We start from the raw sequence: 17,197 nt of genomic DNA, 5'->3' as shown, positions 1-17,197 counted from the left end.
TTTAATCACGATGTGTTAGTCGTTTTTGTGTGGTTTGAAAAACATTATTGTGTTAATCAAATTCGTAAAGAGAGCTAGTTTGCTCAGTCATTATTAGAATGAAGTACAAAAGTGATAAAGCTGTCGAATTGTGACGAACTTTGCCCTGTAGGTAATGATTCATTCTTCCTACTGACAAGTGCTGACGTCAGCGTTTTGAGGGATATCTGACACCACGAGGGTCCGTGCTTACACAAAGTAGTTAATACGTCGCGTGACGAGTTATACACGCCTTCCTGCTTGCAACTGACGCGCTCACGCGGGTTACACTTTCCCTCTGTAGTCTTATGTCCTCGCGTATACCCCTCGCGATGCCCCCATCCTGCTCCCGTTGTCCGGCAATGGGTGCAACGTGTGACTGGTTCACTTCAGTCAGTACTGAACAAAGACTCGGACAATTGTATGGGACACCAGTGAAATGCAAACAAACCGGATGACAAGAAAAACTTGTGTTATTTCAATTGATCGGATGCCGGTAGGTCTACCCCCCAGGTTGTGTTTCAGAGGCCTAACATTGGAACATACTATACCTGAATGTGTACGTGTCAATGCCGTTTGTGGAGCATTCAGATGAGAAAATGAATATCAAATTTCCACAATTGTGCACGAGATAGCCGTCTGTAAACCTCTTTGCTGAATTGTACAATTCATGTATTGTATAATTATGCAGTGAAAGTTGGCTAGCCTGAGTTAGGGTAACTCACTGATGATGACTGCGTCTGTGGAACATGAAGACGCGGAAACGATGGGGGCAGAATCCCCGAGGCATGATTTGCCTCCTGACAGGTAAGACTCCACAAAGTAGTTTGACGAACACTGGGTAGACTTCCAATTGAATTGTTTAAATAAATAAACTGAAGAGTTAAAGCTAGAACACTTCGGACTGCCAGATCAGCTACAAACGGTTTCTTTTATATGTGAAGTACATAAATCAGCATCAATAATTCCAGGAGATGTAGCCATGACTTTGAAGACAAGGCACTTGTTTAAACTTACAAACGTGGCAGAGGGGCAAAAGTTGCGAAGTTTGCGTGGCTGGGGGGGGGTTGACATTTTTGATATCACAGCTTCTTGTCAGAACAGAAAGAAAGAATGCTCGAAGGAAAACTAGTTCCTCCTGCAGAGAATATAATTTTTGTCGGTGGTGTCCTCTGATGCGGTGGATTGATTGATTTAAGTGACGCACCGTGGCTTTGTTGTTTGTTTTATTTTGCAGCATTCAAGAGACAATTTCGAAGCAATGGCTGGACAAACTCAATGATACTAAGCAGATGCCGGTATCCATGGAAACAAGATTGGAAACGGGACGCTTTCTCCAGCAGCTCACCAACAGCGTTAACCGTGCACTCCATAAACAGAACTGTACTTGCAACGGCAAAGTGTACACAGCGGACGAGTTACGTGCAATAAGTAACCCTGCAATGTTTGCTCCTGTCGCCATGCCCACTGGAAAACCCGACCAAGGAATAGTAACACTTCCACCAATCGAAGATGCAGCCAAGAAAATAGCCCCGGATCTTGTTGCTGCAAATAATTCTCCTTTGAAAGTCTACCTAGAACGGGATTGTGGGAAGAAGTTTAAAACATTCACTGTGAAGCGGGGAGCACTGGGAGCCAAACCGCTAGGTGGCGTCCTAGCAACGGAGAAGGAAAAAGAGGAATTGAAACTTCCTAATATCATGGATATTACGGATGTCAGTGGGAACAACTGGAAAATTATTCAGGACGTTTCTAGGCAACGTCAACCTCGAACAGCTCGTTACGACACCAAGCTTTTCGACGGCCAAAGTGCTACCATGCAGGAGTGCAGGTCTCCTCCCAAGACACCATCAGGTAATTCTAGGGCAGGGGCTGCACGTGAGATACCGGTTGGCCTAGCCTTTGAAGGAAAGGCAGATGATGCAGCAATAAACGCTGTGATACGATCCAATTCACCTCAAGACGTTGCTGCGTTCAGCTCCAAGGGTTCTTGTGTGGATGTAGGCCAACATGAAGCAGCTTGCTTCACTAGTCCACGAAATGACGAACAGACCAAAGACTCGATAACTTATCTACCAGAACTCGCCCCTAAATGCACCTTGGTACAGATTAATCAGACACCGCGGCTAAACGTAGACTCATTTCAAACCTCTTACGATGAGGCCGAGCGTAGATCGCTGCTTTCACAACTTAACTCGGCGGTTCGAACTGGTAAAATACCATACTCGGAGTTTCTGAAAAGAGTCTCCAGCCTCGCTCCAAGTTTCAGAGTGGAGAAAGGTCGAGATAAACGCGTACGAACATCGAGCATGGAACAAGCCATTCCAGACAGATCAAAGAGGCAGGATACCAAACACCCCAGTGACCAATCGGTGACATTAACTCAGGAACCGAATACCATCAATCACGAAGTCGGAACAATGGCTAACACATTTGCAAGTTCTAGCTACACTGGCATATACGCCAAAGACCCAAACGCAATGTTCCCACCAGAACTACAGAACTTGTACGCCAGAGGTGGACTAAAAGTCACAACCCTCAACATCGATGTCGGTGATTCATTGCCAGAGAACTTTCTGACGCAAGACAAAGAGGAACTTAGAGTCTTATATCCCATGTATGACTCCAGAGTTGAACAGGAAAGGGAGAACTTGATTGCAAGAATGAACTCACTTCAGTCAAAAGTGGAGAAGGATCAGAAGATCTCCCCACGTCAGAACAGGGCTGGAATACCAAGTGATGCGCGCATGCTTCTTTTCCCATCCAGTGACGTGCCTTCGTCTGCCGACCCAGACGATTTCAAGTTGAAATTCAAGGTACGAAAAGGACCGGATGGGCGAAACCGAGAGGGAAGAATGTACTATCTCCAGGGAAGACAGTCAATATCAAGAGAAGGTGAAGTCCTTGATCTACCGGCAGAGAGCAGTGTGAGACGCGTCCATGGCTCTGACAGAGAAAGCTTCTGTCCTTCCCGAAATTTTCCAAAACAACCGCCTACAACGCCAGCGGACGATCGCCGCCAAAGTCAAGACGGCGGGAGTGAGCTAGTTGCCCGCTCGGTTGCAAACATGGTAACTGAAAACCAAGACGCAGAGAAGAAGGAAGAAAGTGGCGAAAACAACAAACTCCAAGAGAATTCTTCGTCGAAAAGTCTCGGTGTAATACCTGAGGACCCTCTTGATGTTGTCTCTCATGCAAACACCTACGGGACAGAGTTATATCCTAAGAGAATGGTGGAAACATTCGGTGAAAGCCTTGACAAAGACGAAACAAAGATGTTAAAGGAGTACCTGCATGTTGTGGTTCCTACAAGCAAAGGGAAACGAGTCTCTTGGCTTCAGCCAGAAAAAGACGGGGATGATACAACAGAGTTCACTAAATCTCGTGAAACCCTGCAGTCCATACAAACTAACGAGAAACCTGCGACACCGGATCGTTTACAGATGCCGCTTACAATTAGTGACGTGTCAGAGGGAAACTCTGGGCGTGGTGATGAACTGAAACCAATCTTGAAAGTCCTTGAGATTGACAATAGTAGTATAGGAACCCATGAGTCTTTAGTAAGGAAGCCGCTTTATACCAGCTTTGCAGAACCCGAAGGTCCCCATGGTACACAGACAGATGGGAATTCACATCTTGGGGATGGGAGAAGAGACGGCCCAGTCACTATTAGTACACAGAAAGTTGTCTTTATTAGTCCATTACAGGGTCTAAGAGAAAAGTGAAATTCTCAGATGTAGCCCACAAGGATAATTTGCGAATCGTTTTCAAAGAAATAATTGTCACAATAATTTTTGTCTCAGAGATTTCCTGTGCCATTACGGTAAAGAACGAAAACACTAAAATGCTCACCAGAAAAAAAGGATATTTGAAATCAATTTTTTGAATGATATCTTGTTTAAGTATAATTTTCAATGAAACGTAATCATGCACTAATTGTACATGGATTGCAGTGCCTTCTTTGCACGACAGTTTTCCCCAAATAGCTGTCCAATAGTTTGCTAGAATGTCATGCAAATTTCAATATATTTATTGTGTTCCAGTGACTAACTACAATTTATTTTCACCATAAAATTAATCTTTTATTTATCCACAATATCCCTGCACTTACTGCTGCTTGCAGCCCCCCCCCGCGGTTGGCAGAATTCACACAAAAAAGATGCACTTGCTTGAATTAAAATAAATTACAAATCTTCGAGTACGTACCTTTTCAAGTATTTGATTCATTTTAAATTAATTTATTTAATTGAGATCTCTGAAAAAAAGTGAAAGTCAAAAATAAACAAAGTTTATACAATATGTATTCCACCTCGCTTCAGGGTGCAAGCACTGAGATGGCATTTATACAAATAATGTCTAATTCGGTCATCGGTACGGTACTGAGCAGATGCCAATGGGACAAGGAGACCTTGTTGAGAAACCCAACCGTTAAAACAGAATAGCGCCCTCTGCCAAGTTCCCCACAAAGCCAACGTGTCAGATCGGCAAGGGAAGGGGAATTGTGTATCGATCCCTGTCGAAACAGACTGCTGGTTGAGCTGGTGTGCCAGTTTGTGAACGATACTTGAGTAAGTAACAGAGATGGAGGTCATTTTGGAGAAATATTTACTATTATGTTGTGAAGTGTGATTGCCTAAGTTAAATGTTAAGACGAGTCGCGTTTCGCAGACGCTATTCTGCTCCTATCCTCACGCACTGTCTTCAGATCACACGTATGTGCACTGTGAGGTGTGGTATTTCCGACATTGATAGCCCCTTTGTGCTATTTTCCATATTCTCGTTCATGATCATGTTCAGTTTCAAGTCCATTAAAATTGATTTTGGAAGACAACTTTATTTCAAAAGATCCAGTGAAAACAGTTCTAGAAAAAAAATCCTATGCACGTACATGGACATCACTGATATGAATGTCATGCCTAGCATGTGCACCATAAAATGATAAATCGGTCTGAAAAATTCCAAGTGTTTTGGGGTTTTCTAAGTAAATGTTTCAATACATCTAGTTGATTGCATAATTTGGCTTTTATACCCCACCATCCCACACGATCAACCTCATAAGGCTTATTGCAAATACTGCATGGTGATTTTGCACAATGGTAGAAAGGCATTGTGGGAAGGAAAAAGGGGCAATGTTTGCTCCTTTTTCCTTCCCACAATTCCTTTCTACCATTGTGTAAAATCACCCAGGCAGTATTTGCGATAAGGTTTACAGCCAGGTATAGGTCAAAGTGTCACACTTCATGCTCTGCTCAAGGGATTTTCACCTTGTACCCATGTAACCAGTCATTCCAGGGGCTGTTTTTTAGATTGGCGTGGTATTCTGCAGTTACTCCTTTTTAGGATATGCAGTCACTTTCTGATTACTGATAAACCACTGGAAGGGACAATTAGTGCTGTCTTGTGTATGGAGCTCTCCCTGAATTTCATCTGAACTAAGTGTTAGTGTAACAAATGCTTCTAACTTGTTGACTTGAAAATGTACACAGACTCCGTCATGGTCATGTGTTTGTGTAGAAATTGAATGTTTCCTCTGCATTACATGTACTTATAATAATACAGATTTATAACCCTCCAGTATCTGTCAGTATGATGCTCATGGCACAATACAGATATAGTAATATTAACAAGAAATAATGTAACAATCATTGAACAATTGGATTTAAACAGAAACCTTGATTTCAGTGACGGAGGAGATGGGGTGAATATCTGAAGGGAGTTTGTTCAATCACAGTGTCCTGTTTTGTCGTGTTGTTCTCACTTATCCTTGTTTTGGGCTCATTTTTCACTCATCTATTGGCAATCCTTACTTTGAGGACACCACTGCATTTTGTAGACTCAGTCCAAAATTACATGTATATGTGTGTGTTCAGCCTGAGGAATTTTTCCTTTAAAAACTGAAGCATTGAGGAGTCATTTGGGGAAGGACATTGCCATAAAATATGAATTTCAAAAATAAGTTAGCAAATGACACATATGTTACGGGGCCTTTGAAGTAAGGATTGCCAATCAAACACTTTACTTTGACTGTGAGATTTTCTTTGAAGGTTCCGCTTCTGTCCGTGAACCACAGCTGAGCTAATACAGCAGGCCCCGAGCTAATTTGGTCTTGAAATTTCCTCTTCAGATAAGAAGCTATTTGGTTGAATTTACTTTTCAACTTCAAGATGGCATCCTCAGAGCAACCATGCTACACGCTGATCAATTTCAACATGGATGTTGAACCACCGAATGAAATGACTCTCAAGAATGATATTGGTATGATGATGTGTTTTTTTGGCTTTTCTTCTGAAAAATAATCATCAAATGTGCTCCCATGTTTAATGAAATTGAAATTTACAATTAATTAATAAAATTTATAAAAATTGGAAGGTGTAGGAAGATTGTTGCCTGTGGGTTAACTGTGTTCATGAAAAATCTCCATACTTGTGTAAATGTTACTTGCATTGTGACTGATTGTGACAGGTGTTTAATTGATTGATTTTTCCCTCAGAAAATGGTGACACAAAAACCAGGACTGAAGCCTTGAAGAAACTGATCTACATGATACTGAATGGGGAGAAGTTTCCAGGACTTCTGATGTCTGTTATTAGATTCCTGCTTCCAATGACGGTAATAAACTGGGTCAAAGGTCAAAACTTACCCCTAAAACTCACAGAAATGCCTTAGCGTGCCTGCCACAAACAACAGTCATATTCGTCCCCGTTTTGAAAGTCTTGCAAGTCTTTCTATGGTGGTAATGGATAGGTCATTCTCAATTCCTTTGTGTAGTTTCAGGCATTTACCAGGATTTCTTTTTCTTCAGTAGCCAGTACTTCATGTGTTTTGATTTTTGTACGTGTGAAGATAAATCCTAAAGAATAACTGTTGATTTCATTGAAGTAACTTCTGATAACTTTCTTTCACTTCAGTCAACATGACTCATTTTGACTGTTTCTCATACACTTTGTTTGATTTGGAATCTTGTTTGCAGGACCACACCATCAAGAAACTTCTGCTGATCTTCTGGGAGATTGTCCCCAAGACACACCCAGATGGCAAGTTGCTTCAAGAGATGATCCTTGTGTGTGACGCTTATCGGAAGGATCTTCAGCATCCTAATGAATTCATCCGTGGTTCCACTCTACGCTTCTTGTGTAAACTCAAGGAGCCGGAACTACTTGAGCCATTGATGCCAGCAATTCGTCTTTGTTTAGAGCATCGTCATAGTTACGTACGACGTAATGCAGTCATGGCCATCTTTACCATTTACAAGTAAGATCTAAGTGATTGATTTATAGTTTGATTAACGTACATAAAGACATTATTCAGTGACTTGGCTTTGTCTAGGCTATATTGTTTCCTTGGCTATTTGATATTTTGGGGCTTTTTTTGTCTCATGCTTGAAGTAACTCATCATTGGGTTCATTTTCTAACTCCGCATTGATAATGAAAATGATTCTAGCTTTTATCGCATAAACTGTCTATCTCTCTGTTGAGGTGTTTGTAAATCGAAAGGAATGGCCATTTCAGTAAAAAATTCTTGCCCGGAGTTTATTGAAATGCAGTTTATTCCCTAATTTCATCAAAAGTAACTGGGCCAATCGCTCTTTGCTTTGCTATTTGTCTTAAGGATTTTGTCCTAAGCTGATGTTTGTGTGCGTTGAGCAGGAACGAGACATATTTCCCAATTCACAAATCTCAATTTTCCCTTTTATGTTTTTTTTTTCTTCCAGGAACTTTGACTTCCTGATCCCGGATGCCCCTGAGCTGATCCATACATTCCTTGAGCAGGAACAAGACGCTTCTTGTAAGAGGAATGCATTCATGATGTTGATCCACGTAGATCAAGACCGTGCCTTGGATTACTTGAGCACGTGTATTGATCAGATCACATCATTTGGTGACATCTTACAGCTTGTCATTGTGGAGTTGGTGTACAAGGTAAGTGACGACAAAATCAGGCTTTTTGTTAGTACACCTCATTCATCATTCCTTCAGCCTCAAACTGTTATTCTCCATCCTCATCGGTTGAGTTTGAACTGTCTGCTTTGTACAGGTGTGCCATGCCAATCCGTCTGAGCGCGCTCGTTTTATCCGTTGTATTTACAACCTACTGCAGTCATCTAGTCCTGCGGTACGTTACGAGGCAGCTGGTACCCTGGTCACATTGTCAAGTGCTCCTACAGCTATCAAGGTATGTCATTGTCAGGGACCAATCAATATGGAGGAGCAAGCTTTTTATGTCATCGACTTGGTTATTGTTAACTGTTAAAACTTTTAAAGAACTTTTTATGTCATATGTAGAGTAGTAACATGATAAAGAAGGATGTCTGTCCTTTGATGGTAGGCGGCAGCCTCTTGCTACATTGATTTGATCATCAAAGAAAGTGACAACAACGTCAAGCTGATTGTGTTAGACCGACTGGTGGCACTCCGAGAAGACTCAGCACATGAGAAAGTCCTCCAGGTTAGTACTTTAGTATTACTCTTAGTACATCTGGTATTCTTCCAGTTCTAGTTGTGAGCATTGTTTTGGAATGCGTAGACATAAATTTGTCAAGCTGGTAATGTGGGACTGTGTGTTTATAGACAGTGTGGAAAGCTTAGGATCATTGGAGTGGAAGACACAATACATTGAATGCCCTCACATTCATGCCAATCTTTGTCAACTGTTTGGGTTCTGTTCATCAAACACAGGAGCTTGTCATGGATATCCTGCGTGTGTTGTCATCATCTGATCTAGAGGTACGTCGTAAGACATTAGATCTGGCCATGGATCTGGTGTCATCGAGGAATGTTGAGGAGGTGAGTGGACGTGTTGCCCATAGAGGTAATGAAGAATTCATTGTAGCCTTGAGAGAAAGACTCGAGGGAACCGAGTCTATTGGATTTAATGCTCTGCCGAGAAGACATCTGCAGAAGAAATGTGAATTGTTAAGAAAGGCACGTCTGATGTGAGACAAAGTGAGGATAGATGTTGATAGGACAGGTGTTGCTTTGTTTGGTTTTGTAGATGGTTCTTGTTCTGAAGAAGGAAGTCAGTAAGACCCACAATGTGGGTGAGCACGAAGACACGGGGAAATATCGTCAGCTCCTCGTCAGAACACTTCATTCATGTAGTGTCAAATTCCCTGATGTTGCTGCTCAAGTCATCCCCTTGGTAAGTACTGGAAATGCCGTAAATGAAATGAACAGCTCTGACCTTAGCGAAGGGGATTAAGGTTTTGTTGGTTGTGTCAAACTTAAGAGCACATAGTGTGTCAATTATTTATTGTGTTCATTTGAGGCAGTAAAAGCCGTCCAAATGAAATGAAAAGTTGCCAGGTTACGTTTTGAATTGTGCCAGAATTCATTGAACGGAACGTGTTCCCATTTAGCCAACTGGAGCTGCACGTGTCACACACTGAGCTGATGAGTTATAGCAACTGCATGTGCGTGTGCGTCATGTGAACTCTTGTGCCGTGCCGATTAAGAATGAACCAATAACTACTGTTTCAGAAAACGTGTCTTCAGATATCATTATTGGAAATTGCCTTCTGTCATCGTTTCTTCAAAATATCAGCTTGCCAAAAAAGAATGATTTCAGAGAAAGTTTAGTCCCAGACATATCTTTAAGGCAAGTGTCCTCTTCAAGGTTACTTTTGTCAGATACCTTTGGATTATTGCAACTGACAGACTGTACCTTTAATCATAGTCCTGGTTTGTTTGGGTTGTGTATATAGTTGATGGAATTCCTGAGTGACACCAATGAGTTAGCAGCAGCTGATGTTCTCGTCTTTGTTCGTGAGGCTATCCAGCGCTTTGAACAGCTCAAACCACTAATTGTCACCAAACTCTTGGAGGTCTTTGCTTCTATTCGCACTGTCAAGTAAGTAAAGACCTGTACTCCAGTGGTGTATAGTTACTAATTAATTACTGATTGTTGCTGATAAGTCAAATGTCTGAACTGCTCTATTGCTGTTCTGTTGTTTTGGCATTTTAATTGTGTTTTCTGGTTGTTGTACATCATTTGTAATCTTTGCTGGTTGGACTGGTTTGATCTGGCCTTTTTTCATTTTTCTTGATTGATATCCTTGGGCTTTTGTCTCTCATTTCCCTGTTTATACCTATTCTTTTGATGTTTACTGTTGTTGTTTACTGTTGTTGTTTACTGTTGTTGTTTACTGTTGTTGTTTACTGATCCCATACTTTTTTGGGTTAGGATTCATCGTGCAGCATTATGGATTCTTGGTGAATATTGCACGACTAGCGATGAGATTCAGAGTCTGATGAATGAGATTCGTAATTCTCTTGGTGAGATTCCGATCGTTGACGATGAGATGAGGAAAGCAGCAGGAGAAGATACTGAAGGTAATCATGGTAAAGGTCTCACTCATTTATGTCAGGGTGGTCATTCTTGACCTTATCCCCAACTCCCCAGTGTCTTTGACTAGGCACTGAACCAAATCCATGGAAATCCATCACTCCCTGTGTAATCCACAATGCTTGCTGAAAAGTCAATCACCGGTGTGGTGGACTTGGTTGATGGATCCTATTGCACATTTCTTACATGATATCATCAGCACTGTTGCCATGACAACATGCACTGAATGCCCCAACAATGTTTGAGGCCTCCTGGACCAAGTCCATCGAAATCCCCTAAAATGGGAGGATGGATTTTGATGGATTTTGATGGTTAATGTTAATAGTGCTGTTGTCATTGTTAGAAAATTTGTTTTGCATTGTAATCTCTTCAGTACAGAAATTTCTGCGTAGCAATTAGTGTGTGTAGAAGTATAGAAACAGGATTTGATTTGCTGTCCATTAAGATGGTCCAAAAGATTTTGGTGTGTAATTTGTTTCCGAGCCTTGGACTTCTTGACATATCTGCCTGGGTTTCTCTCTTTCAGAGGAATCCGTTGTTATCTCTAGTCAGAAGCGACAGTTGACAGAGATGGGCACCTATGCCACACAGAGCGCGCTCAGTGCTGCTGCTCCCAAGAAAGAAGAGGAAACCAGGTAATGTCTTAGATAGAGCGTCAGCATCTGGCTTTCATGTGAAGATAGATTGTCTATCAGTTCAACTTTTTTACATGAAGTCTGATTTAAATATTCACAAACACATAAGGCACTGTGTTGGTTTGACGTGATATCTTGGTCAGACAGATTTTTGATTTTTTTGCCCTGCCCCATGTAATACACATGTAATACACATTATAACACTATGTACTTAGTGTTTGCCCCTGAAGGCTTGTGGGAAAAAACCCACAAGTGTACTCGGATGGGACTCGAACCCATAACCTCCTTCTTACAAGTGCAGACGTCTTAACCACTTGATCACCACTGGCAAGTTCAGTCTAAAATTAATTAACATCTCCCCGCCGCAAATCCATCCTTGGACAAAGTACGAATTATAGATGGTTCCTAGCATTGAAATCACAGCTTTGCGATGTAGTTGTACCAAGTCAGATCTCTCCTATGCAATTTGGTTACTATTGATTTTGGTTCTTCTAACTCTTCAGACCTCCATTGCGTAGTTTCTTGATGGATGGTGATTTCTTTGTCGGAGCATCCTTGGCCACTGTGCTGACCAAGTTAGCTCTTCGCTTCATTGAACTCAACAAGAACCCCAAACAGCAAAATGTATGTACCCACGCTTGGACTGCAATCAGCTTTATTTCAATCTGATCTTGTTTGACATTATTTTCAAGAGTGATATCTTGCCTTTAGTTTATTGTTACCTGTTGTTTTCAACTCGGCGTAGGCGCTTTGATAGTTTACTTATTTGCATGTGGTTTTTATACAGTGGGGTTTAACACTCATTAGCTGACTTAATGTGCACTAATACGTACCAGGTGTAAGGATGGCATTCAAGGGTTTCGACCCAGGGCAGGTGCCGGATTGACTGTATGATAATAGTGTGCTATGACTTTGGTCCATTTCAGTCTTTCTTGGCTGAGGCTATGCTCATCATGGCAACAGTTATTCATCTTGGAAAATCTGGACTTGCCAAGAACGTAAGTGAAAACAGTTTGGATAGATTTTGAAACTATTGACCAACGGTAAGCAGTTAACTTTAAAATTGAAAGTGGACAATTGAATTGAAAATTGTGTCATTTGAAGAACCTTTGTTTTAAACTTTATCTACTGCAGTTTCTGAAACTGTTAGCAATTCCGAAGTGCATTTGCACAGATAAATGGTTAATCTTACTGTTTGGAAGAACTAGCAAGCCTCGTTTACAACCATTTATATTTCTGAGTGATAAAGTTCCAGTTGTTCCTGGATTGGTTTCAGAACATCACAGATGATGACTTAGATCGCATTGCTATGTGTCTGAGGGTAGTGGCTGACCGGCACTCTCTCATGTCAGACGTCTTCACTCGTGATTGTCGCAACTCGCTCCAGACACTGATTCTGACTAAACAGACGGAGGAAAAAGAACAACAGAAGGTGAGAATCCTAAAGTGGAAAAACTATTCAAACAATGATACATTCTTGGTGAAGTCTAATTAAGTTGAGTTATTCTTACGATATTGTAGTAACTTACAGTTGTTTTCACTGTCCTTGCTGTGTAGGGGTCAGACAAGAAGCTAGTCTCCGTTCAAGCGGATGATCCTATCAACTTCCTTCAGTTGATGGCAAAGACTGATAATGGTGGTACTGAGGTATGTACAAACTCCATGGTAAAACACTATGCTTGATGATGCCATTCATGACAACGATTTCAAAACAGAATTAATGGTTCTTTCTTTACTTTTACAATTATAAGTTGGTTTTTTTGGGATTGTGATTGTAATTCAAGCACCACAATACAATCAAAATCATTGCATCAAACCCTGACAATCTATTTTTCTCCATAAGTATCCACCTTCCATATGTTGTAAAGAGTCCATACATTACTTGGGTAAGTTACTTTTATTACCACTTTTCTTTCAACAGGATCAGCTGACAATGAGTTTATCTCTTGCTACCATGGGAACCACAGGCAAGAAGGAGTTACATGACATCAGTGCCTCCAAGTTGAGCAAGGTAGGATGGAAATGGAGATTTTGTGGAGCTTAGAACCAACTGCTTCCTCCTCTAGATCTTTTAGATGATTTGGGATACGTTCTTTGTCCCCATAGTGGGTTTGTCTAACAAGACCTGTCCTTACTTCAGTTAGTGTGACATTTGATTGAATTTGATTTGAGTTGAATTGATGGGATTTAGTCTAATCTACCAGGTAACCATTGCCACAGATCTTCCTAGATCAGCTTTGACAGTTCTGTCAAGGTGATGTGATTTGAATTGATTTGATTTGAGTTGAATTGATGGGATTTAGTCTAATCTACCAGGTACCATTGCCACAGATCTTCCTAGATCAGCTTTGACAGTTCTGTCAAGGTGATGTGATTTGATTTGATCCATAAAGTAACTGAATGAACAGAATTCTTCGACCTGTCAAAAAAATATGACATGATTTGATTTGATTGATTAGGTGACCCAGCTGACAGGATTCTCTGATCCTGTGTATGCCGAGGCATATATCAACATCAATCAATATGACATTGTCTTGGATGTCTTGATTGTCAACCAGACTGCTGATACACTGCAGGCATGCTCCTTGGAACTTGCTACACTCGGTAAGCGAATGAGAAAACGGCGTACTGTTTGTATTCATCAAGACATGTCAATTTATTCTGTGTGGATGATTTCAAGTCAGCAAGCAGCACAGACAGACAGCAGCACAAGCCCAGGGCGTGTTAATACGGGCGATTCACAGTAGTGCGCCACCAAGAGTTTGCAACACGTTGGGCAATCATAACACATGAAATTTGTCGACCCTTTCCAAACACACATTGGGTCGACAAATTTCGGGCATTGTGATTGGCCAACGCGTTGTAAATTCTTGATGGTGCACTATTGTGAAATGGCCGTATTCCTGATGCCTAAAATGTCTCTCTTCCGAGTAAGAGACAGAAGAAATCATTACAGATATGTTTTTAAAACTCAAATATGGGAAAATCTAAAAATTTTCAAAGCAGTAGAAATTCAGTGAGTTGAGTGCAACTTGTCTTGATTATTCCGTCTTCGTACTTTTTCTTAGGTGATTTGAAGCTGGTTGAAAAGCCGCAACCAATGACGTTGGCTCCTCATGATTTTTGTAACATCAAAGCTAACGTGAAGGTAGCATCCACAGAGAATGGAATCATCTTTGGCAACATTGGTAAGCTTTGAGAAAGGAGTTTTCTTTCCCATCACATCAGGAAATCTTAGTCCTGTTCCTTGTTTCAGCTAAAATCCCTGAAGACAGAACATACTGATTGAAATATCTTGACCTCATTTCTTCCGAGGCTGTTTCTTTTTCAACCATGCAGAGAGATATATTTCCAAGCCTGGTCTGCAAGACTTTCATAGTTTACTCTCTCACCGTGCATAGCTTCACATTTTTCATGTGTAACAGTAACATACAGCCTTCATGGTTTTTATCTGTTGTTACCGTTCCTTGCTTCCGGGAGTCATGAATGTTTCCCGGTGACTTTGCTTGATTTCTAGTCTATGATGTGTCTGGTGCTGTTAACGACCGTAATGTCGTCGTTCTGAACGATATTCACATTGACATCATGGATTACATCATTCCTGCCCATTGCACCGATCAAGAATTCCGCAGCATGTGGGCAGAGTTTGAATGGGAAAATAAGGTATGGACCATTTGTGCTGTGTTGACATAACAGTGGCATCTACGTGGCTCACCGTTTAGTAATTTGAGGTTGAAAGCACTGAAATAGAATTGGATTTTCATTTGTGAATTTTTGTTTTTTGATCAATTATTTAATTATCTTGGCTTTTTAGAGCAGATTTATTTTGAGATCCTCAGACTAATGCTTTTCATATTCTCCTCTTCAGGTGACTGTTAACACCAACATAACGGATCTGCATGATTACCTGAAACATGTCCTGAAGTCAACCAATATGAAATGTCTCACACCAGAAAAGGTCAGAGTTATACACTATTACATGATTGGTTTTCATTCAGTCCTCACTAAGCTGTTCCAAGGGATGTTTATTTGTTTATCTATAGTTCGTTGTCTCCAATTATTCCCAGATCTTTCTCTACACATGTATTCATTTTGATTGATGATGAAAGTTTTGGATTAAAGAACAGAGCTTTCAGTCGGTTATTAACCTGTCACTGTCTTGTTACAAACAATGCATGTGACACTGAATATAATTTTGTTATTGTCAGTGTATAATAGGCCTAAAAAATAATGACGTCACTTGAAGTTTACCTCTTGGGACTTGACAGATTATGTCCCACCTTACTGCCTTAGGAAAGTGCACATGTAAACAAACAATGATGTCATTGTGTCACAAGTATTTCAGTGAATGGGTATTTATTTGTCCACTTGAATAGTGCCCATACATACCACTTTAGTTTCATTTGACGTTATCAATTTTTTTCTCCGACAGGCTATTTCTGGCGAGTGTGGATTCATGGCAGCTAATCTCTATGCTCGTTCCATCTTTGGTGAGGACGCTTTGGCTAATGTAAGCATAGAGAAACCAGCCAGTGCTACCCCTGAGACACCTGTGTCTGGTCATATCCGTATCAGAGCAAAGAGCCAAGGTATGGCTCTCAGTCTGGGTGACAAGATTAACTTGAGCCAGAAGAAAGATGCAGGGTCAAAAGCTTAAGTTGTTTGAAGGAGAGAAATCAAATAATGCCCTCCTCTGAGTTATTGCTGAATCAGATATGACAATGATAACATTAACACCTATGGACTTCATGCTACGAGATACTGCTTAGTAGTGAAATTGACCATACCCCCCGAGTCACAAACTTAAAACGTACTGTCCAATGAGTTTTTCCTTTGGCTAATTTGTGAGACATTTTCCGTAGCAAAAACAATTGTGAGCACAGTTCAAGAAGGCATGTGATTGAACATTGGATAATGAGTGAAATGATTATGATCGTGTATTTGATATTTACTCTATACATGTTTCTTGCTCTTACTCTTGTGAGTAGGTCATCTTAACTATGTTATTATGAAGCATAGTGTTGACCAATGTACATGTAAACAAAAGAAACGTTTCAGACACAAAATCCACTTACTTTCGGTCTGCTTTAAAATTGTCCAAACACGAGCTGTTACTATGGAAACTAAAAACCTAAAACGGTTTCGTTCAAGAGTAGTGAATATTTTGCAAGCTTAAAAACATTTTTTTTTTCATTTCATGGTGAGATTAGAAAGGTGAGGGTTTGGGTTTCTCGTCTTTGTGTTTAAATCAATGTATTCTTTTGTTTTGGAGAGCTATTAATGTGGTGAAGCAAGTTACTGCTGTTTCTAATCAATATCTACCGCTTAGTAATAAAAGTTCACCTGATGGTTTTATATTGTAGAAAATAAACATACTAAAGTTGTGTTCAGATTGATTCACACAAAGCTAAAGATTAAATCCTTGCCTTTCAATTAATGAGTAAAGATGAATATTTGACTGCAGAAAAGGAGTCATTTTATTTAGGCTTGCTTATTAAAATTGAAACTTACACTACATATTGTCCTTTGAAAGTAATTTTGGTTTATTTTGTTTATGTGCACAAAAGCAACATTCTTTAAAGGATTTGTCACATTTTGAAGATAAATGTGGTCATATGAACATTCAAGTACTTCAACAAGGGCTCATTTCATTGTATACTGACAATTGTACCCGAAGTGTTTACAGTTGAGGCAATTATTAGCATTTTTATCTTGTCTATGGAAGGACAGCACATGGACAAGTAGATTCTCCTAGAAAGTAAGGATTTTATTCCTCTCATCTGATTATATTGTGGCTATATTCTGTTTTAAAGCATGTGATCTTATATCTACTTGACAAATACTTAAATGTGAGCTTGGAGTTCCTAAAGCAACATCGTTGACGAATAACTAATTAAAACACTGTACTGAATGGACAATTTGCTTGTTGATTGGATGAGTTTTCTTTGCATAGTTGTGATGGGGGCAGAGTGCACAAGACAGTAGTCGTACAGTAGTATGCGTACATGCTTTGTACTACCTTTAGCTTGAGAATTCCAATAATATCACATGGTCTACGTTTGAGGGTGTTGAATAACCTTATTCCCGAGTCGGCCATATTGAAATTGAAAGCAAAGTTAACTTTTCATTTTGAACACAGTGTGAATGAAATCTAAATTCTTGACAAATTGTTACCTGACTACTCTGATGAACAAATTGAAAG

General features: G+C 40.4%; 2 protein-coding genes across 2 annotated transcripts; both read left to right on the top strand.

Annotated features, from left to right (window-relative positions):
• Positions 1-292: 292 nt before the first annotated feature.
• LOC147799549 (uncharacterized) lies at positions 293-4,300 on the top strand. Its single transcript, XM_087134797.1, has 2 exons — positions 293-825; positions 1,256-4,300. Exons 1-2 carry the CDS (start codon positions 746-748, stop codon positions 3,741-3,743), a joined length of 2,568 nt encoding a protein of 855 aa, XP_086990923.1. The 5' UTR covers positions 293-745; the 3' UTR covers positions 3,744-4,300.
• Positions 4,301-4,441: 141 nt separating this feature from the next.
• Positions 4,442-16,913, top strand: copb1 (COPI coat complex subunit beta 1). Its single transcript, XM_022248254.2, has 22 exons — positions 4,442-4,586; positions 6,143-6,273; positions 6,509-6,627; positions 6,989-7,269; positions 7,731-7,938; positions 8,054-8,191; positions 8,345-8,464; positions 8,695-8,802; positions 9,011-9,157; positions 9,720-9,865; positions 10,199-10,347; positions 10,887-10,995; positions 11,499-11,619; positions 11,922-11,993; positions 12,272-12,427; positions 12,553-12,642; positions 12,917-13,006; positions 13,455-13,599; positions 14,064-14,183; positions 14,513-14,658; positions 14,864-14,953; positions 15,428-16,913. Exons 2-22 carry the CDS (start codon positions 6,183-6,185, stop codon positions 15,650-15,652), a joined length of 2,871 nt encoding a protein of 956 aa, XP_022103946.1. The 5' UTR covers positions 4,442-4,586; positions 6,143-6,182; the 3' UTR covers positions 15,653-16,913.
• Positions 16,914-17,197: the final 284 nt, after the last annotated feature.

This window comes from Acanthaster planci, linkage group LG03 (assembly GCF_054643075.1).
Source record: "Acanthaster planci isolate LZ-2023a linkage group LG03, COTS_SCS, whole genome shotgun sequence".
Taxonomy (NCBI): domain Eukaryota; kingdom Metazoa; phylum Echinodermata; class Asteroidea; order Valvatida; family Acanthasteridae; genus Acanthaster; species Acanthaster planci.
This window is presented reverse-complemented; position numbering and strand designations above follow the sequence as displayed.